The sequence below is a fragment of the Callithrix jacchus genome, chromosome 20 (assembly GCF_049354715.1).
Source record: "Callithrix jacchus isolate 240 chromosome 20, calJac240_pri, whole genome shotgun sequence".
Classification (NCBI taxonomy): domain Eukaryota; kingdom Metazoa; phylum Chordata; class Mammalia; order Primates; family Cebidae; genus Callithrix; species Callithrix jacchus.
The window spans coordinates 31854812-31878603 of NC_133521.1; the positions used below are offsets into that span (position 1 = coordinate 31854812).

The following is a 23792-nucleotide window of genomic DNA, read 5'->3' on the forward strand; positions in this document are numbered from 1 at the left end:
GCCTCCCAAAGAGCAGGAATTACAGGTGTGAGCCACCACGCCTGGCCTCATGTCCATTATTAAGCCTTTCCTGACATCAACTCACCTGGACAGAATTGATTTTTGTGTCTCCAATGTCTTCTGTATAAACTTCTACCAAAGCACTCAATACTTTTTGCACAGACTTGATTTCACATCAGTCTCCTTTTAATGTGCTACCATAGTGTCTGGCAAATAGAAGATGACTGTGTGATAACTAAATGAGAGAGCTTTAAAATAGGAAATTCTAAGTTGTAGACTTGATAAGCAGATAATTATTTTCACACAGTAGCTGTAACTGAAGAAAAATATAACTTTAAGTACATAAATATTATTTGGGAGAAACTGCAGGCTTCTAAAATGAAGGATTATTTGTTGACTTTACCAAGGTCCTTAAAGTTTGTTTTCCTTTTAAGATTAAGAGACTGTAAGAAAACATAGCACTTCCCAGAACAAGAGGAAGAGCAGCCCGAAATCTGTCGATAAAGCACATATGGTGTATCACAGAAAATCCATACTTACATGATTGCAGTCTGAAGAAATTTCATTTTCAGGCTAGAAAAAAAAAAAGAGAGAGATGATGTAAAAAAAATATATAGAACCTTTCAAGTTTTCAAACACCACCAAAATAAACTCAAAACAAGAAATCTGAATATTCAACCAAATGTTTCTTCAATGTAAGCAGTAAAATGGAGCTTGCATATCTTTCAGGCTGTTGGGGAAAAATGTACCAGAAAAGTACATGAAACTTAATCCCCTCCCAATCAATGGTGCAATGTGAAGATGGGGAGAATGGAGCAGAATGTGCTAAAGCAATAAATAAAGCAACAATGACATAAGGATCCCTACAGGACACTTAATAATTCAGTTTTATTAAAGAATGCACAGATGGTACCTCAATTTTTTTTTTTGGCGGGGAGGGATAGGGTCTCATTCTGTCACTCAGGCTGCCATGCAGTGGTGCAATCATCACTCACTGCAGCCTCAACCTCCGAGGCTCAGGTGATCCTCTGGCCTCGGCCTCCCGAGTAGTTAGGACTACAGGCACAATGCCACCACGCCCAGCTGTTTTTGGCATTATTTATAGAGATGGAGTTTCACCATGTTGCCCAAGCTGGTGTCAAACTCTGGGTTCATGTGATCCACCCACCTCAGCTTCCCAAACAGCTGGGATTACAGGTGTGAATTACTGTGCCCAGCCCCTATCAATGATTTTTAAATTGGCCTAATGTCACCATTGGGGAAGCTACATGATAGGTACATAAGACCTCTAGGTATTGTTTTTGAAACTTCCTGTGATTCTGTAATTAAAAACAAAGTTTTTAAAAACATTTAGAAACACATTCCTATGGATACATTTGTTTTGTAAAGCCAGATACACATACCAGGGATAAAATGAACTTTGAATTCCATGAAAGAAAAAAGAGTGGACTAGGTTTTACAAAATATTACATAGCTTTGCAATACACTTTTCCTTTAGTTTCCTTGTTTGTGTCTTCAAAGGAGGCACAACCGCAATAAAGCACACTGTAATAAAGCACCATTTCTTAGTTAGATGCAGTGGTTCACGCCTGTAATCCCAGCACTTTGGGAGGCTGAGGCGGGCAGATTACTTGAGGTCAGGAGTTCAAGATTACCCTGGCTAACATGGTGAAACCCCGTCTCTAGTAAATACAAAAATCAGCCGGGCATGGTGGCATGCACCTGAAGTCCCACCTGCTCATGAGGCTGAAGTGGGAGAATTGCTTGAACCCAGGAAGCGGAGGTTACAGTAATCTGAGATTGCATCATTGCACTTCAACCTGGGCAACAGAGTGAGACTCCATCTCAAAAAAAAAAAAAGGCACCTTCCTTTGAGTTTCCATAGTATTCTAACCTGTCTAAATGAAGTGAATCCTGTGTGCCCATAATCACCTAAATATTATCAATTTAGGTAGTAAAACATGCTATTTTAAAGATAAAAAGATGTTTTTTATTCAAGGATAAAGATAAGGCAATAAAGAAAATAGAACAATCCAAGTAGACATACCCAGCATTACTTCAAAAAGAAAAAGGTTTTCCCTATGGAACTATTAACTCCACTGCAGAATATAGTAGGCATTAACAACATACAAACTCATATTTATACTTACAACATATATTAAAATTGACTTCAATTAGATTGCTAGGCAATCCTAAGATTATATTATATAACACAGTACTTCTGAACTTTATCCCTACTTGTCTAAGAGCAGATACTTTAGTGCCTTTTTGAGGAGTCTTTCTGAGTCTCAGAAATCAGCTTCCACACTGAGTTAACCTAGCTTAACTCTGTTCCCCCACCTTAATTTGAAGTTTAACTTATATCTCTTAATATTTACAAGACTTAGGCAGTTTTCTATGCTATCCTTTTAAAATCTATCCTTTAAGTTTTCCCAATCAATTAGCAATTCTAGTTCTTTCTCAAACAAGGCATGGAAGGCAATTAATATCACAATCTTCTCTACTTACTCTTATTCTACTAAACAACAATTTTTAATTAAAGCGGCATTCTTCAATTCAGAGCATTGGAGAACTTTCAAAATAATGTAGTCAAATAAGATGTAAGCTCCCCATAAAAAGAGAAGTACTGTCATGTTTACAGTCCACAGGACTATATTAGCAAATTACTGTTTTAATGGCTTGCTTCCCTATAGCGGGAGATTGAATTATTTCTCTCAATTTTTCACTTGCATAGGATTTCACATCCAGATCCTCTGTCTTTTAAAAGTCTGTACCGCCTCCTGCTATAAATTGAGTATACACCCAGCTCTGCTGACCTTGAGCAAGTCAAGATGGCAAAAGAGATGAAAAACAAGCACTGGAGTCCACATTTGCAGTTAATTGAGTCTCCATGGATTATGTCATTCCTTTCTAAGAGGTGCAGTACTGTGTGCTTGCTAATACTGTTAATGTAACATAATGTAATATAGGCCACTGACATGCTTGGGCCAATGGAGTTTTAGGAGACACAATATGAGCAGAGGCTTTTAAATGTGCCTGGGTGGTTTGGCCTGCACCCTTGACATTCCCCATGAGACCATGGTAGTACAAAAAGGAGAGACATGTGAAGCAGACCTGAACTTAACCCTCAACCTGCAGCCTGAAGCAAAGCCATCTCAAACAACCCATGGGCAAGAAAAACAAGCCCAAGTCATTTTAAGCCCATGACATTTTTAGGGTGTCTGTTATGAAGAAAAAACGACTGATACATCTATCAAACAAATAAATTAAAAATCTCAAAGCCTTTAAATCAGAATCTGTAACAGCTATGATCTGAAATTAGTCAATTACATTGGAAAGCAAAGGGTACTACTGTACCTTTCATGAAGAAATGATATAATCCATGGAAATACAAAGCACAAATCTGGGCCGGGCATGGTGGCTCACACCTGTAATCCCAGCACTTTGGGAGGCCAAGGTGGGCAGACTACCTGAGGTCAGGAGTTTGAGACCAGCCTAACATGGAGAAACCCCGTCTCTACTAAAAATACCAAAAATTAGCAGGGTATGATGGTGCATGCCTGTAATCCCAGCTACTCTGGAGGCTGAGGCAGGATAACTGCTTAAACCCAGGAGGCAGAGGTTGCGGTGAGCTGAGATCACGCCATTACACTCCAGCCTGGACAACAAGAGCAAAACTCCGTCTCAAAAAAAAAAAAAAAAAACCCACAAAGTGCAAATCTGGGCACCAGGGCTTGCTTTTCATCTCTTTTACTATCTTGATTCTTGATTGCAGATGACTATAAATGGGTCTTATTTCTGCAGTCATTCATTCATTTAATTTGGAGATGGAGTCTTGTTCTGTTGCCAGGCTAAAGGGCAGTGGCACCATCAACGGCTCAATACAGTCTCCACCTCTTGGACTTAAGTCATCCTCCTGCTTTAGCCTTCCCAGTAACTGAGACTAAATACATGTGCCATGAATTTTAAAAGTTTTTAAAATTTTATTGTACAGACCAAATCTCCCTATGTTGCCTAAGCTGATCTCAAACTTCTGGGCTCAAGTGATCCTCCTGCCTCAGCCTCTCAGTGCTGGGACTACAGGCATGAGCCAGTATGCTCAGCCTTTGCCTAGGTTTAGTTTCTCTACCCAGAAAGAAAAGATGAAAAAATAGAAATGCCGTAAGAACAAGGTAATGATATTAAGTCTTTGAGATTCATGGAACCAATCACTATGAAGAATTGTTAAGCCTAACTGTGAACAATTAATTTCAGAAATTTAGAAGGGTTTGTAGAATCCAAGAACATAGTGGTGGTTTGGAGGAACAGAACAGAGACCACAAAATATAAAATACAAAGTAGTACTTTATACTACCCTGGAAATGGTGGGAGCATCAATAATGTCGGCATAAATGAACTTGATAAAGTAAATAAAAAAAAAAAAAAAAAAGAAAACACTATGCTTTGGCATTCAGTCATTTGATAAAGAACCAATTAACAAAAATCTCAAGGAATGAAAACAGATGTGGATGCTGATTCCGGTTCGGTTCTCATACTGCACCATTCTCATTATGTCCAATTAAACCACTTCATCAGACAATAATACATCTATTCCCACAAAACTGTAAGTATAGATAGGCTCCCTTGTCTTTAATCCTAGAAGATAAATAGCTTAAGGAATAATACCCAGAATTACTAAAATAAAACTGAGGATTTTTTTTTCCTTTTTAGTAATAATTAGTGAAATAATGCTCTGAGATGATTCCAAGAAATTAACCAACAAGTATATACTGAATAATGATGACGAACTTGAAATTGTGCTAGGCATTGTTGCAGGATACAAAGATAAGACTCCATCTGGTCTCTAATCTCAAGTTGTTTACAATCCAGTTGTACAGTTAAAATAGTGAAATCAAACAAGCAAGAGGAGGGACTTGAGACAAGCCTAAAGAATTAGAAGAGTGATCTCCAAAAAGGAGCGAAGTGATTCCTCAAAGAAGAAGTTACATGATCCCTTGGGGCTCAGGAAGAACATAACAGAGCTTCTGTTTTTTAAAAAGCTCATCCTTTATGTTTTAATGTATTTTTATAATGCATTTAACATTGGTGTAACTAATATTTTATGAGTATGTATCTACTGGGGGGATGCTTACTAATTTTTTATATGTTAGAAAGAGAAAAAAGAGGTGAACTTCTCATCATTATGATTCCTACCTCTACCTGCACTCTTCAAATCAGGGGCCAAGTGCTGGCTCCTAGCCTGTGGAGGCATTAAATTAGGAGCTGAGCTATGCCACATTATCAGCTACTCCTTATTCTGAAGACAGAAATCTGGACTTCGAAAAGAAGGGTCTCTTATATAAAGTGTTTACTCATTGAAAATAAAACTGTCCTCTTACAATGGAAAACTGTAAGAGAAAAGGTTATGAAAAGCATCATAAATAGCTGCTAATTTAATGACCAAATTTTAGAGAAGACACTGCTGCTATACATATTAGTATCAATAAACTATTATAAACAGAAGAATGAGATAATGAAAGAGAATTTAGCACATCCCTCATCCCAATGCATCAGTGACTAAAACAGAGAAGGAACTTGGGTAATGCTGTATAAATGATATAGCAAACAAAGGCAGGAAAAGGGATAAGCACCAAGTACTTGGAGACACTTGCTTGACTTCCACAAAGAACAGGATGGGGCCGGGCGCAGTAGCTCATGCCTGTAATCCCAGCACTTCGGGAGGCCGAAGTAGGTGGATCACTAGGTCAAGAGTTCCAGACCAGCCTGGCCAGTATGGTGAAACCCTGTCACTACTAAAAATAAATAAAAATAAAAAATTAGCCGGGCATGGTGGTGCATACCTGTAGTCCCAGCTACTCAGGAGGCTGAAGCCTAAGAACTGCTTGAACCTGGGAGATGGAGGTTGCAGTGAACCAAGATCACACCACTGTACTCCAGGTTGGGTGACAGAGTGAAATTCCATCTCCAAAAATAAAAATAAAAAATAAAAGAATATGATAGGTATAGCAGGAAATGGGGGGAAAAAGCACACAAAAAAACGAAAAAGAACCCCGCCACTTTTCTACAGCATTTAGCTATAGAAGCTGTGTGACTTTAGGTAGTATCACTTAACTTCTCTCAACTGCTAAAGACAGACTTTGAACTAGAATGGGAATTTCTTCCCCTATGCTCCATGAACAGGCTTTGGGAGTCTGAGATCATCTTGAAATTGAATGCAAGCATTTGTGTGTATGCACATTTTTCTGAGAAGAATATCCATAACAGCCATCACAATCTCAAAAAGATCCACAAGACAAGAAAAGATTAAGAAATACTGTCAAACATTGGCTGAGGTTCTTCCCAGCTTTACGAGTCAATAAAATCTGAGATGTGAAATTTAAAAATTTACTTATCGAATTTCAAGTTTTTTAATGTAGATAATTTGTAGGTTAGGATGGTTACACTACTGTTTGACCTTAATTATTCTCTGCTAGTCAAAGTCACAACAAACAGGTTTCAGAATAAATTACTTGAGTCTGAATGTGCTCAAATCAACTACCACATTCACTTAGGAGGAAGATTTTTACAGAAAGTCTGGAACTATGATTTCCCCAAGGTGAACAGGCTGAGTTAATGAGTCTGGCAGGAGAAATTAAAGGATTCATAAACCTATCTTGGAAGGTGTCCCGGTTTTTGAAACAGAAATGCTTGGGACTTGGTCGTTGTCTAAAATATGGAACATTTGACAGTTTCCACTGAAGCTGAACTATCCAACAGATCACATAAAGGAATAGGGTCCTTTTTCTAAGGCGCTTGGGACTAAATTAAGTGACAACAGACTTTGTTTATGAATCCCCCAGGAGAAAACAAACAAAAGATACCAACAGTATCAGTGCTTTTATGGCCTGAGAAAAATCTGAAGGCAGGAGACAACCTAAAGCCTCCTTTCGATTGGAGACTTCTGCTGCAGTACTAAGTCAAGTCTTCTGGGAGTTTATTCATTAAGAACCCAGTCACTTCCCATCACATGAACAATTCATTTGTTAACCTGTTCTGAAGCCCCAAAGAAAATGAAGATAATGTAGCTGGTATCTAACAAAATAAACCCATCTTTCAGTCCTGGGAAACTTTCCTACGCACGTCTAAACGGTATCTTAACCCTCAGGTTTAGAACTACTTTCTTTTTAGTGTCTTATTCTGGCTCTATTGGAATTTATGTTTCTTATTTGTCCCCAGGGATAGTGGCTGAGTATTGTTTTTCCAAAAGGACACTGATTAGCACAGGCTTTATGCTTTCCAACAACGTTCTGATTAACTAAAGAGTTGTAGCTGCTTTTATATAAGTCTTGAACATTCAACCACTGGGAGATTTCTTTTTTCTTAAAAAGGCATGAGATACAGAAGCTGGCTCTCAAGTACATTAGAGTGTGGTAGAGAAGATGTAACTTGAGTCCACATCTATGTAATCATTATACGAGGCTGAATGCGGAGTTTTTATGGGGAAAGGGGGTCCTGATACTTTAAAGAAGGTAAAAAGCACCACCAACCCTAAGGGATAAGTATGGCAATAAAGTCAGTCAGAGAAAGTTTCATGGAGGAGGGTGATTTGAATTAGGTTTAAAGGTGCTTATGGTTTGGTTAAGGATGCTGTGTGCAGGTTGAGGCAATTGAGAGGTAGCTGTGCAGGGTAGAACGGTAGGGCTGTGGGTGGCGCTGTAAAGGCACATTCTGTGCCGATGGCAGAGAAAGCGAGGGACCCCATGGCAACCATTCTTAGGCTTATTCATTTGGCATTTCCTAATACATGCTAGGATAAATACAAGGCTTTAGTAAAAATCCCAACATTGGTCCAATAATGGTTTCTCATCTCTGTAGAGCAGATGCTCTGTCCCAAACTTTACTTTGAGAAGTCAAATTACATCTTATTTTTGTTTAAGAACACTGTAACACTAAACTGACCAAATGGAACTACTCAAATTAGCATAATTTCTCATCTTCTATGCCCAGAGCAGGAAATAAAAAGTAACAAATAAGAATATAGTTCACAGTTGACCTGTGAGTGTAAAAAAATGCATACACATATATATAAATATAGCAATCTAGTTACTGAACAAAAACTGAATCATTACAGTATGGCAAATATGACTTTTATATTGGATTATAATCTTTATTAACCCATAGATATAAAAATATATCTTATTATAAAATAGAAATTTTATAAAGTATTAAATGTACATGTTAAAAGTATAAATAGTAAATTTTATAAAGTTTATAAAATGTAAATTCTACTGTGTAAGAAAAAAATGTAAACTCTTTCCTCATGCTTCCCCTTAATTTTACTACCAGGAATTAGAAGCAAAGTGCTTATAACTATAGGAAATAGGCCATCGCTTCAGAGGAACATTTAGAGATTTTCTTTTTTTTTTGGACACGGAGTTTCGCTCTTGTTACCCAGGCTGGAGTGCAATGGCACGATCTCGGCTCACCGCAACCTCCGCCTCCTGGGTTCAGGCAATTCTCCTGCCTCAGCCTCCTGAGTAGCTGGGATTACAGGCACGCACTACCATGCCCAGCTAATTTTTTGTATTTTTAGTTGAGACGGGGTTTCACCATGTTGACCAGGATGGTCTCGATCTCTTGACCTCGTGATCCACCCGCCTCGGCCTCCCAAAGTGCTGGGATTACAGGCTTGAGCCACTGTACCCGGCCGAGATTTTCTTTTCATACACAGAGTTCAGCGGATCTTTTCATCAACTTCCCATCTGGACTGCCTAACATTTAAGAAATGTAAGGATTATTTTGTAATGACAGGAGTATTAAAGTCTGATTATACAAGGACTCTCTGGCACATTTCTCCATTGTGAATGAATAAGTTATTCTGGGACTAAAAAATCATCCCCAGGTCAGGCATGGTGGCTCACAGCTGCAAATTCAGCACTTTGGGAGGGCAAGGCGGGAGGATCATGAGGTCAGGAGATCAAGACCATCCTGGCCAACATGGTGAAACTTCATCTCTACTAAAATACAAAAAATTAGCTGGGTGTGGTGGCACATGCCTGTAGTCCCAGCTACTCGGGAGGCTGAGACAGGAGAATTGCTTGAACCTGGGAGGAGGAGGTTGCAATGAGCTGAGATTATGCCACTGCACTCCAGCCTGGCAACGGAGCAATACTCTGTCTCAAAACAAACAAACAAAAAAATCAGCTCCATGAGAGCCTACTATCTGAAACTTTCCCTCTCACTCACTCATTTTTACCCCTAGGAGATGACTTAGAAATCTAGAAAACAGTTTGGTGCTGGTGTTAAGCATTTTTACCTCAATTATGGGGGAAGGAAACAGAGTCAGGCACTCTATCAAATGCTTGTTCAGATTCTACTTTGGCATCAGGGGGAAAACTCTTGGACAGGTTTATCCCCTTGGCTCCTAGCCATGGCAGGCACACAGCTATCAAGGGATAAAAGGCCTTGTTTTCAACACTCAGTTGCCTGAATAAAGTCAGTTATGGTGTCCACAAGTAACGAAAGCGGCACTGATGTTTATAAACTGCTTTGTAGGAAATACATCAAAAAGGTCGTATTTCTTAACTGTGAGGTTTTAACTACCACACCACTACTACCAAAATACAGCATAAAAATTATTCCACAATTAGCTACTGAGAGTATTTTTGACATCTCATAAAAGAAGATACAGGATAGTAGATCCCCTCAAGCCATCATGTTTGAGAGGCAAAATGGAAACAAGAACTCTGGACTAACAGCCATAAGACTTGGGCTCTGATTCCAGTTCCATTGCACATGTATTGCATAACAACCTTGATGAAGTCACATATTCTTTAAGCTTCAAATTTCGTGTAGATGAAAAAGGTAAATCCTGCTTTACCTACCTCATGGGGCTGTTATGAGCATCAGGAGAAAAGTTATGTAGAAGGCCTTCGAAAATTACAGAAGGCCTTGCAAATATGTGCTACTACTGGCCTTTCATCTGCTGTATAAAATTTGACCATTTTAAACAACAAAAACATTAAGAAGCCAGGCTTCATACAGGCAAAGAATAAGAATTCAAAATACATGACATACATTTTTTATTGTATGTGTACAGATTAATTCTAAAAGGATACATAAAAATATTTATTTTTACTACATTCTCTTTGCATGTTTAAATTTTTATACCATGTGTAAAAAAAGGAAAAAAAGGCCTTTGAGCCCCTCTGCTCAGGCCCACTCCCAGACTGTGGAGTGTACTTTCATTTTTAACAAAACCCTTCATTCCTTCCTTGCTTTGTTTGTGCATTTTGTCCAATTCATTGTTCAAGATGCCAAGAACTTGGACACCTCCACCATTAACATATTTTGGTGAGCCAGCCAGGAGGAAGAGGTAGAGAAACTTTCCATGGTGTGAATCTTCTGGAAACATCAGAGAAAGACTGTCCTTGCCATCCATACTACAACAAAACTTTGGGACCTTGAACTTTTGGGTTCAATGTATCCACTGGAACCCTCGAGAGACCTTCAAGCTTCAGATGATCATGCAACAAGGGCCAGTTCCAGATGCAGACACCACCCTGGGCCATCAAGAAACTACCCTGCCTCCACTAGATAGAAAAGGGCAAGAGTTCTGTGATCCCCAATAGGTACACTCTAAGTCAGCATGAAGTAATTACAGAAAAAAAAAAGACCACTGGTCTCTCTGCCTCCCATGAAGAATTATGACAATCACTTCTCTAAGTGGGAAGATGAGGCAGGAAAATAGAGTTTGGAAGCAGGGAACATACGGCTGATTAACACTTCAGCTTTAACAGGAACTATCCTCTCCATAGGGTAGACACCGAGTAAACGACTTTGTAACTTTACTTCATCCTCTTCATTTACATAGGGTATACTGCAAGTAGAGAGTATTTAAACTTACAAAAACTGTGTAACAGGCCCTATGCTCAGGTCCACACTGTGGAGTGCATTTTCATTTTCAATAAAACCCTTCATTCCTTCAAAAGAAAAATCAAAGGTCATTCCAGTTTAGGATATACATACACACCTCGGAAAATATTTAGAATAAATCTTGATGACCGGGACAGGAAGGAAGTTGAATAATATGCTTTCCCAGTTCATATTTTCCTATTTTTCCCCCTTCCACTGTCTATTTCAAAGGGGTGTGTGGAGGTGGGGTGGGGGAAATATGATATATTTACATCCTCTGGCACATAGCAAGTAGCAATCTGCCCTCTTAGAGTCCTAGACTGACAGTTCCACTCTAAGAAAAGTACATTAACTATTTGGTGATATGGTATGAATAGTACAGCCAACTTTTACATGGGAGTTTTAGAAGGCAGGGTGAAAAAATTCTCTGAAGGTCACTGTATGAATAGTGAACAGAATTACCAATTTTGATATGGCACCTTTGCGCTGTCACATGATTCAGGACAGCTGAAGAAAGGTACAAATTTGTCAAATCAGTAGCTACTAAACTAAATGCAAAATAGGAAACTAGACTAAAAGAAAAAATTTCCAGACATCTGACAACATATACCCAGTAAATCTGGAATGATTTCGTCAATGCAGCTCATACTACCAATCCAACTATGTTACTTCTATTATACAGAAAATTAAATACAGAAGAGGGATATAAGATTACAGGATACAAAAAAGTCCTGAAATTAAACATAAATTTCTCATGCCCCCAGACCCAAGTACCTGCACATGCCGCAATCTTCCATACTGACCCCTGGTGAGTGCATTGTTTATCTGAACTGGCCTAAGCAAGAGCAAATAGGGCTGAGCTACCAGAATGTGCAGAACTCTTTCTGTATAACCCAGTGCAAATTACTGGTGCTTCTGAAGAGTACAGCTTGGATTCAGGAACTGGACTTCCATCTGAATTAACACAGCACACTTCACTGCACAATTCTGAAAGACACATAGCTCAAAGAAAGAGTCCAGGGCAAAACTGGGAGAAAAAAAATATTAAAAAAACAAAATCAGGCCAGACTCAGGGGCGCATGCCTGCAGTCCCAGCTATTTGGGAGGTTGAGGTGAAAAGCTCTCGAGACCAGGAGTTCGAGGCAGTACTGTGCTATTTTAGAGCCTGTGAATAGCTACTACACTCCAGCCTGGACAAAACAGTGAGAAGTCATCTCTAAAACAAAACACAAACAAACAAAAAAATGGAATCATCTGGGTTTCCAAACATTAGTAATGTGCATAAAAATCTGATAAAATCCTCAAAAGGTCCCTACATTTCTTCTCACTTAGATAACATCATTTTACAGTTGGTAGAAAAAAGGTACACATCAGTAATTACCATTATATCAAAATATATTATAGTTTGGGGAATACTGATAAGCTAATGGAAAACATTAACAAAGATGCAATCTAAGAATTACCCATAATTTCCAAATCACATCTGTGCCTTTTAAAGTGCTAATTTTCTATTATAAAATTAATTGATTTTGAAACCAAAGTGCAAAGCACAAAAGACCAGGAGAATCTGGCTGATGGTACTCCACCTGAGTGGAGTCATGCATGACCTGAACAAATTCAAATTCCCTGTGCTTCAGTTAGAATAGGAGGAGATGGGATAAAATGCAAGATAGCTTGACCCCAATTGATTGCAAATCTAATATAATTCCAGAAAAACAGATGACAACCTTTCTGAGGAAGGGGAAATATTGTTACAGAAATGGTTTGGAGAAGCAAATGGAAATGGGCAGAACTGATGCAGATCCTCTTAGAATTACAGTTTTAAAACATCTCATTAAGTATGTCAATGGTTGAAAAATGCATTTCCTCCCTAATAAAGAATGTTCATCTCCATTAATCGAACAACAAAGAAGACTTTCTAAGCATTTATTACCATACAATCTATAGATTTGGGTATGCAGCATACACTTTGGAAAGAGATCTGGGATCAAATTTGGGTTCTTCCAGGTACTAGCTGCAAGATCTTGGACAAATTACTTAACGTTTTTTTTTTTGTTTTTTTTTTTGAGACAGAGTTTTTCTCTTGTTGCCCAGGCTGCATGCAGTGCAATGGTGCAATCTCAGCTCACCACAGCCTCCACCCACCTCCCTGGTTTAAGCGATTCTCCTGCCTCAGCTTCCTGAGAAGCTGGGATTATAGGCGCCTGCCACCACATCTGGCTAATTTTGTATTTTTTTTTTAGACAGAGTCTCACTCTGTCACCCAGGCTGGAGTGCAATGGCATGATCTTGGCTCACTGCAACGTCCACCTCCTGAGTTTAGGCAATCCTCCTGCCTAAGCCTCCTGAGTAGCTGTGACTACAGGGGCGCGCCACCATGCCAGGATAGTTTTTGTATTTTTAGTACAAATGGGATTTCAGCGTTTTGGCCAGGCTGGTCTCTAACTCCTGACCTCAGGTGATCCGCCCATCTCAGCCTCCCAAAGTGCTGGGATTACAGGTGTGAACCACCATCCTCGGTCATTATTTAACATTTGTAAGCCTAAATTTCCCTATCTATAAATGGGAATAAGAGTATTTTATTTGTAAGCATAAGTGGAGCAAAATATGTAAAGCACCTAGCACAATGCTCACTGTAAGTATGCAATAAATATTATCTATACTTGTAACATTAATTATTGTATACTTCTAGAAGAGTGTTAATTATGTACTGCCCCAATTCCAAAATAAATCAACCTCAAAAATAAGAAAAAATACAAAAGAAGTGTTCTATTAAAGCCTCAACTTCAGGTCCGAGTGTAGTGGCTCTCGCCTGTAATCCCAGCACTCTGGGAGGCCGAGGTGGGTGGATCACGAGGACAAGAGATCAACACCATCCTGACTCGTCTCTACTAAAAAAAGTACAAAAATTAGCTGGGCTTGGTGGCGCACGCCTGTAGTCCCAGCTAATGGGGAGGCTGAGGTAGGAAAATCGCTTTAACCCGGGAGGCGGAGGTTGCGGTGAGCATCGTGCCACTGCACTCCAGCCTGGACAGTAAGAGTAAAACTCCATCTCAAAAATTGAAAAAAAAAAAAAAAAAAAAGAAAGAAAGAAAGAAAGAAAAGCTTCAACTTCAGAAATAAGTTTGTAGATATGTAGATTCTTGGCTACAGGAAAGTAAGTTCAGTTTAATTAGTTCAACTACATTAGGATAAACTAGAAAAAAGGAACAAATTCAGGAAATTCTGGTGGAAAGATCTAATCCTAATGGAAAGAATAGTATTTAAATCACTCCATCAAGTTTTCTTTTTTTTGTTGTTGTTGTTGAGATAGGGTCTTGCTCTGTCACCCAGACTGGAGTGCAGTGGTGCAATCTCGGCTAACTGAAGGCTCAATCTCCCAGACTCAAGTGATTCTCCCACCTCAGCCTCCCTAGTAGTTGGAACTATAGGTGCATGACACTGCACCTGCTTAATTTTTGTATTTTTTGTAGAGATGGGGTTTTACCATGTTGCCCAGGCTGGTCTCGAACTCCTGGGCTCAAGTGATCCACCCACTTCAGCCTCCCAAAGTGCTGGAATTACAGGCATGAGCCACCGTGTCTGCTCCACTCCACCAAGTTTTCTGAGCACAGAACAGTATGTGTGGAATTTCTGTCTGTTCCAGAGCCTAATCTCTCAATCTAATACTTATATACAAATCTAGATTCAGATATCTACTTTGCATTTCATTTGGGTTTTTGTTTCTAAGTAAATATCAGAGGATTAAACAGTTTGGGTTTTGTTCACCCCATCTTTCAGAGTTCTAAGGAATCTTTGTATTTAAGCTCAACTTTATATTTAAGTTCAATTGTTCAGATGCAGACATCTTTTAATATACAAACAAACCAAGAGGGTATTGGTCAACTAAGATCTCTTTTTTCAGTTTTACTTAGAAAATGTTTTGAGCTTACCACTCCCAGTCAATATGATTCTCTCATCACATCAAACTCAAGTTGATTAATTTTGTAAAAGTAAATGTTTGTCACCAACTGGTCAACTTTAATAAAACAACATCAATGACTTCAACAACTCAGTTTAAATGTCATACATTTGTCTGAGTTTGTTACCAAAATCGCCCGAAAGTAACCTGTGCACAGGTAGTACAGGGCAGTACAAAAGGAGGTCCTGAGCTGCACTACTGTAATTCTTTCAAAGATGCTCAGATCTTACCATTGTATCTTTTAAATTTTCATAATCATAATTACTATTCTTCAGAAGAGTTGTGGGAAATATAATGTCTAAAACACAAGGCTTTGTAACTCATGCCTGTAAGCTCAGCACTTTGGGAGGCTGAGGTGGGCAGACTGCTTGAGCCTAGGAGTTCCAGACCATCCTGAGGAACATGGCGAAACACTGTCATGACAAAAAAATACAAGTTACCCAGGTGTGGGCATGTGCCTGTAGTCCCAGTTCCTGTAGTTCCCCTTGTGGGGGCTGAGGTGGAAGGATCACGAGAGCCCAAGAGACAGAGGTTGCAGTAAATAGAGATTGCATCACAGCAATGCAGCCTGGGTGACGGAGCAATGCTGCCTCAAAAAATTAATTAATTAAATAAAATACAAGGCTTTGACTTAAGACTTCTGAAACTTCAGTATAGGCCATAAACAAAGATAAGGATTTATGATTAGAAGTTTTCATGACTAGGCTGGCTGCGGGGGCTCATGACTGTAAGCCCAATACTTGGCAGGCTGAAGCGGGCGGATCACCTGAGGTCAGGAGAGTTCGAGACCAGCTTGGCCAAGATCATGAAATCCCGCCTCTATTAAAAATATAAAAATTAGCCAGGCGTGGTGGCAGGCACCTGTAATCCCAGCTACTTGGGACGCTGAGGTAGGAGAATCACTTGAACCCGGGAGGCAGAGGTTGGGTTGCAGTGAGCTGAGATAGCGTTACTGAACTCCATCCTGTGCGACCGACTAAGACTCCATCTCAAGAAAAAAAAAAAAAGAGAGAGAAGGATTCATGACTAGAAGTGGGTAACATGGATAATTTGGACCCATCATGTTAATGTAGTTTGAAAAGACAGAGAAGCCTTCTTTCCCCAAAGGCTTACCACTGAGCAAAGCATCACAACACCAAACCTAGCAAAATAATTTACTCAACTGGCTGCTAGAACTGCCCCTGCTTCCAGGGGGCATAAAAAAATGGTGCCTAAGAATAGGAAGTTGACTTCCCTGGTTTAGGACAGTCTCTAATAATGTTATTTTGGGGCCATTACAAATTCCTGAACTTTTCTAGTTTTGTTGTGTTCCCTTGCCTCCAAGGGGGATGTAGAAGTAGTGCCTCAACTAAAAACAAAAACCATTTCTATAAATGTAAATCACCTCATCACTCTTTTCCTTACTTCACCAATAGCTCATTTAATACAATTATACATCGTCTCTTTAAGGCCCCAGAAAAACAAAAACAGAAAAAATGAAGAGAAGATCCTTTTTTCAAATATGACAAATCACAGTTTGCTTTAGAATTTAAGATTAAGCAGATCCAGCTTACATAAGTAATTGCCTCCAAAATAGATCAGACACAACAAAAGTGTCTTGCATCTGTGTATTGGCTTAAGGCTCAGTTTCTATTTATGAAAAAATAATTTTTTTTCACATTTAGCGTTCTTTTGGCATTGTGAGGAAAGCCAACTCATAGGGTAAGACTATGAAATTGTTCATTTCAATGCCTATTCTACAATTAGAGTTATGTTTTGGGAGAAGCCAATGATTAACTGCATGAAAATTTATCTGAATAAAAATGATTTGAATCTCAGCTATGATGAAGAGAGAAAAAATACATTTTTTCAACCCTTCTCCCATAAAACTTAGAGTCCTATCTTTCCAAAACCCTCTGACAAACTCTGACAGCATGATCACCAAATCACAACAGTTGATATCTGTGAAAAATTTCCACTTCCATAGAGGGATCATTTCAATTAACTCTGATACCAAAAGTTGTATCCTTTTGATATAAAGTATTCACTTAATCTACTGATGATGGCTCAAAACTGTATTTTCAAGACAGAAGAATAACGGAGAAAGAAAAAATTTAAATAAAAAATTTTTTTTGAGTTGGAGTCTCACTCTGTCACCCAGGCTGGAGTGCAGTGGCACGATCTCAGGTTACTGCAACCTCTACCCTCTGGGTTCAAGCAATTCTCCTGTCTCAGCCTCTGGAGAAGCTGGGATTACAGGCATGCGCCACCACACCCAGTTTATTTTTATTTTTGTAAAGTCAATAGTCAATATCTATTTCTGAGTAAGAACCTGACTCACATCGAGCACTTTAGCTACTGCTCTGCATTCTAAAAATATCTGCCATAGGACGCCAGAAAGTAAGTATTCTGAACCTGTGTTCCAATTCTTGGTACAACCGTAACATCACAAAGCAGGCAATGGCATAAATGATTTTGCTGGCATAAATTTGGCTCCAAATTATGTCTATCTTTAAATTCTTCCTGAAAATATTTGAATTCAAATGAAATAAATCCTTGGTTGATCACAAAACCTCTGCAGTCTCTGGCAGTTTTCTTAACAGTCCAGATATTTATATTTAAGAAAGTTCTTTGAAGACAGTAATCACAGCTTGGCCTACCACACAATTCTAGGTATTCATTGGCATTCCATATATGTTATTTGGCTGACAGAAATCTGACCTCTAGGCTTCCAAAAACAGCTTACAGGGTCAAACTGACATTAACAGCTTCTCCCAAACAACTTGCTTTGTGGACAATTTTTCAGGCCTTTTAGCCTCAATTTAAATTTCATTTCTCTAAACATTTGCACAAGACTATTGGATGATCAGTTCTTGGAAATAATACCAAACAGGGCTGGGCACTGTGGCTCACACTTGTAATCCCAGCACTTTGTGTGTGGGGCAGCGGGGGAGAGGCAGGCAGATCACTTGTCAGAAGTTCAAGACCAGCCTGGTCAACATGGTGAAACCTCATCTCTACTAAAAATAAAAAAATTAGCTGGGCATGGTGGCAGGCACCTAAAATCCCAGCTACTTGGGAGGCTGAGGCAGGAGAATCACTGGAACCCAGGAAGCAGAGGTTGCAATGAGCCGATACTGAATCACTGCATTCCAGCCTGGGTGACAGAGTGAGATAGGAAGGACGGAAGGAAGGACGGAAGGAAGGAAGGAAGGAAGGAAGGAAGGAAGGAAGGAAGGAAGGAAGGGAGGGAGGGAGGGAGGGAGGGAGGGAGGGAGGGAAAAAGGAAGGGAGGGGAAAAGAAAACCAAATGACTACCCATCTGACAAAGGGCTGATATCCAGAATTTACAAAGAACTCAAACAGATTTACAGGAAAAAAACAAACAAGCCCATTCAAAAGTGGGCAAAGGATATGAACAGACACTTTAAGAAAGAAGATATATATAAGGCCAACAATCATATGAAAAAATGCTCATCGTCACTGGTCATCAGAAAGATGCAAATCAAAACCACATTGAGATACCATCTCACGCCAGTTAGAATGGCGATCATTAAAAAATCTGGAGACAACAGATGCTGGAGAGGTTGTGGAGAAAAAGGAACACTTTTACACTGTTGGTGGGAGTGTAAATTAGTTCAACCATTGTGGAAGACAGTGTGGCGATTCCTCAAAGCCTTAGAAATAGAAATTCCATTTGACCCAGCAATCCCATTACTGGGTATATATCCAAAGGACTATAAATCGTTCTACTATAAGGACACATGTACACGAATGTTCATTGCAGCACTGTTTACAATAGCGAAGACCTGGAATCAACCCAAATGCCCATTGATAATAGACTGGATTGGAAAAATGTGGCACATATACACCATGGAATATTATGCAGCAATCAGAAATGATGAGTTTGTGTCGTTTGTAGGGACATGGATGAATTGGGAGAACATCATCCTCAGCAAACTGACACAAGAACAGAAAATGAAACACCGCATATTCTCACTCATAGGCGGGTGATGAAAAATGAGATCACATGGACACAGAAAGGGGAGTACTAAACACTGGGGTCTATTGGGGGGAAAAGGGGAGGGTCAGTGGGAGGGGGAGGTGGAGAGGGATAGCCTGGGGAGAAATGCCAAATGTGGGTGAAGGGGAGAAGGAAAGCAAAGCACACTGCCATGTGTGTTCCTACGCAACTGTCTTGCATGCTCTGCTCATGTACCCCAAAACCTAAAATCCAATAAAAAATTAAAAAAAAAAACAAATGACATTTAATTTTTTAGTCATTTGCCAATCAGCAAATGAACCAATCTTATAAACTTCTCTCTGAGCTTTAAGTATTTTTTGATCCATCAGGCAATAACACTAATAAGCACTTCTCCTACTGCAAAAATCTAATATTTTCCTTTTAAGTCTTTGCAAAGTTTAATTTTATGAGTCAAGTCAAGATATGACCATAGTGTACTTTCTGTCTCTCTAGGAAAGTACCGTACTGTATTATAACCTTTTTACATGTTCCTTGCAGGTGGAATTTTGTCTTTCCCATCTTTTTATACACAGTGCCTAGCACAGCTGGCATAGCATGTTCAATATTCATTCCAAGTATGACTGGACAAAGTTGGTGAACAAAATCTGTGTACCTTTTATTTTCAGGAGAATTTGCTAATTTTATACTAAAAAAGCCCTACTAGTAATTTTATAACATTAAGAAATGTTTGGATGAAGTCCACAATGAACTAAATGACTACTCTGTAAAACGGACAACAAACAACAGGAAAAGGGGCCGAGAGTGGTAGCTCACGCCTGTAATCCCACCACTGTGGGAGGCCAAGGCAGGAGGATCAAGCCCAGGAGTTCAAGAGCAGCCTGGACAACAAAGCAAAACCCTGTCTGAGCCACCTACCCTCCAAAAAGTTAGACAGGCGTGGTGGTGAGCACCTGTACACTCCCAGCTACTTGGGAGACTGAGATGAAAAGACTGCTTGAGTAGGGGAAAGTTGAGGCTGCAATGAGCCGTGATCACACCATTACACTCCAGGCTGAGCAAAAGAGCAAGATCCCATCTCTAAAATAAAAATAATTTTAAAAGGACAGAGTGGGCCAGGCGCGGTGGCTCAAGCCTGTAATCCCAGCACTTTGGGAGGCCAAGGCAGGTGGATCACGAGGTCAAGAGATCGAGACCATCCTGGTCAACATGGTGAAACCCCGTCTCTACTAAAAATACAAAAAATTAGCTGGGCATGGTGGCACATGCCTGTGATCCCAGCTACTCAGGAGGCTGAGGCAGGAGAATTGCCTGAACCCAGGAGGCGGAGTTGCGGTGAGCCGAGATCGCGCCATTGCACTCCAGCCTGGGTAACAAGAGCAAAACTCCGTCTCAAAAAAGAAAAAGACAGAGTGGTGGAGGGGTGCTAGAACTTAAGGGACACTAAAATACTTACTGATTGTATTTAAAAAGTAATTTCCTTTCTGGCAGTAGTCATTCAAAAGCTTCTTCCTGAAGTTGAGTAAGAGAGTTCATTTTGTTTGGGGTATGTGTTTTCATAATATGGCCAAATGTTGAAGCTACTGGAGAAAGAGCTCTAAGTCTCAATTGATAGGATACCATGATGTACTGGAATCCTAATATATCCTGGTCAATATGTTGGCTTACAAAGAGAAGCATATGGGAACAGTGCCTCGGCTTCATGCCTGGCAATGTCTCCGCCATGTGTGGGTTTCCTGGAGTAACAGCAGTCATACCATATGGTGTGGTTTTTCACTGGCACAGGCAGGACAGAAGATGCCAAAAACACAATGTGCTATTTTGGGCCATGAAACGTGATAAACTCCAAATTTAAAACATAATTTTTTAACTTAATATTTTTTAGTTTTAAGATTTTTTAAATCTAAAAATCTGGATTTTATAATCTAAGACTCAGGTAACTGTTCTTAGAGTTTGAAATAAGACAAAGACTCATATAAAAATTAGCCATCTACTGGGAGACTTGTTTGTAAAAAGAGAAAAGAAGGTTACAAATCAGCCAGATGTGGTGGCATGTGCCTGTAATCCCAGCAACTCAGGAGGCTGAGGCAGGAGAATCACTTGAACCTGTGAGGCGAAGGTTGCAGTGAGCTGAGATTGCAACACTGCACTCCAGCCTGGGCAACAGAGCAAGACTCCGTCTCAAAAAAAGAAAGAAAGAAAGAAGACAAAGACTCAAACAAAAGTCAAGAGAGGGATAAGCCTGGCAGCAATCTGGGGAAAAACAATTTAGAGATTTAAATGAAATTTTGTTTAGTGATACTACAAAGGTAAATTGTATAGAAATGGCTTTGGAATAGTGTATTGTGATAATGCAGAACAAGGAACATAGACGTGAGAAGCTGAGAGGCAGTACCAGTGGGATGGAATCTCTCATTCCTCTGTAGCCACCATTCCAAGTTTTGCACAACACACTCCAGCCCATCAAATAAGCTAAACTAATGTTTGAAGTTAGAGCAACCGTGGAAGTAACCATGTTGAATCTAACAGACAACTTATTTAACACCTACAAACTTAGATTTGAGCAACTAGGTTCAAGAATTCTAATAACAATTTCAGTAGTCCAAGTAGGCACAACAGAAGGTAGTCTAGAACAGGGAGTTAATTATAAAGAGGAGGAAACGGCAAATATCTTCCTAGTTCTCCTTTTGCTGCCAGTTCTTGACCTTTCCTACTGAGGAGTTAAGTTTTATCTAAAAAGTTTGAAGTTTGTATACAGTTTAAGCCATCGCTATGACCTAGTTTGGGGGATGTGGAAAATAGGTTATATAAATGTTTTCTGAGTAATCAAAAGCACATTCAGCATTTATTTGAAAAACAATATTGTCTTCTTCAGGATGGATTAGCATCTCTTCCTTCAAGTGTCTTGACTGGGAAGATGCAATCTCTATTAGGTTGCAGGTTCCTCCAGCCCCAGCCCTGGGCCCTGCAGCCACCAAGATGCTAATGCCTAAGAAAAACCGGATTGCCATCTATGAACTCCTTTTTAAGAAGGGAGTCATGGTGGCCAAGAAGGATGTCCACGTGCCTAAGCACCCAGAGCTGGCAGACAAGAATGTGCCCAACCTTCACACCATGAAGGCCATGCAGTCTCTCAAGTCCTGAGGCTACATGAAGGAAGTTTGTCTGGAGATATTTCCACTGGTACGTTACCAACAAGGGTATCCAGTACCTCTGTGATTACCTCTATCTGCCCAGCCAGACTGTGCCTGCCACCCTATACCACAGCCGTCCAGAGACTGGCAGGCTTTGGCCTAAATATCTGGAGAGTGAGTGACCTGTGAGACTCACAAGAAGGGAAGCCAAACGACACCCACAGACAGAGTGTTGTGCCCCCAGGTCTGTTAAGAAAGCCAAGGCTGGGGCTGGGTCAGCAACCAAATTCCAGTTTAGAAATGGATTTGGTCATGGACGTGGTCAGGGATCTCAGTAAAATTGAAGAGGATTACTTTGCATTGGATAAACTTATAGACGGGGGAAAAAAAGATGCAGGTCTTTTTGCTTAAGCCAATGTTCAACCTGTGCTTTGATTCTGACTGTCTTCACCACTTTTGGAAATGATTTAAATTTAAGTTCACAGCTGTGTCATAGGCCCTTGTTTTACTTCTTTTTTTTTTTTTTTTTAATTGTTTTTTGCCAGATGCAGTGGCTCACACTTATAATCCCTGTACTTTGGGAGGCCGAGGCAGGTGGATCACCTGAGGCCAGGAGTTTGAGACCAGCGTGGCCAACACGGTGAAACCCTGTCTCTACTAAATATACAAAAAATTAGTTGGGTGTGGTGGCAGGCACCTGTAATCCCAGCTACTTGGGAGGCTGAGTCGGAAGAATCTCTTGAACCTGGGAAGCGAAGGTTGCAATGAACTAAGACTGCACCACTGAACTCCAACCTAGGCCACAGGAGCAAAACTCTGTCTCAAAAACAAAAAAGTTGTTTTTAAAGACAGAATGTCACTATGTTGCCCATGATGGTCTTAAATTCCTGAGCTCAAGGGATACTCCTGGCTTTAGCCTCCCAAGTAGCTGGAATCACGGGTGTGCACCACCTCACATGGCTACTACTTTCTTCAAAATCTGATTATTCGGACAGATTCTAGCTTAACAGTACATATTAGATAAATAAATGGCAATTTTCTGGAACATTCTTTAAAACAGTATAGACTTCATAGCAGTTGCAACTTCAGTTATTATATTCTGCTATCATTTTGGTCTTCTTGTGGCTTCTAAAAGCTGAATTTTCACTGCATATCCAATCCATAATTTTGTAAAAAGCTCTTAAATAGAAGTAACTATCTGGCAACAGCAAAACTCACATACAAAGGTAACTATCTGACAATAGCATAACTCAGATATACAAAGATACAATTTATCAGTCTAGATTTATGAGATTATTTAAAATTCTCGGCTGGGCACTGTGGCTCATGCCTATAATCTGAGTACTTTGGGAGCCGAGGTGGGTGGATCACCTGAGGTTGGGAGTTTGAGCCTGGGAAACATGGAGAAACCCCATCTCTACTAAAAATACAAAAATTAGCTGGGCATAGTGGCGCATGCTTGTAATCCCAGCTACCTGGGAGGCTGAGGCATGAGAACTGCTTGAAACCAGGAGGCGGAGGTTGCAGGGAGCCAAGATCATGCCATTGCACTCCAGCCTGGACAACAAGAACAAAACTCCATCTCAAAAAAAATAAACAAAAAATAAAATTCTCAACCAAAGTGTAGGCATTCAACATTCTCAACCAAGGCCTAAGTAAATTTCAGTGACAGAGTATTTAAGAACCATGTACAACATAAAATATAGTCATCTATGGGAGATCACGAGGGAATTACTGCTTGCACAAAATCAGTCTGCAGTATTGTCTGCAGACACATAACAATGTGTACAGTTCCTCAGAATTATTTAAACCTTACTTTGTTACAAAATGATTTAAGACAGGA

The 23792-nt window shown here is 39.8% G+C and overlaps 1 protein-coding gene across 1 annotated transcript in view; it reads right to left on the bottom strand.

Annotated features, from left to right (window-relative positions):
- GLG1 (golgi glycoprotein 1) overlaps positions 1 to 23792 on the bottom strand; it is a 171283-nt gene that overhangs the window by 80491 nt on the left and 67000 nt on the right. The window contains exon 2 of the mRNA XM_035281841.3: positions 541 to 573. Coding sequence (XP_035137732.1) covers positions 541 to 573 — 33 coding nt within the window. The remainder of the gene's footprint in view (positions 1 to 540; positions 574 to 23792) is intronic.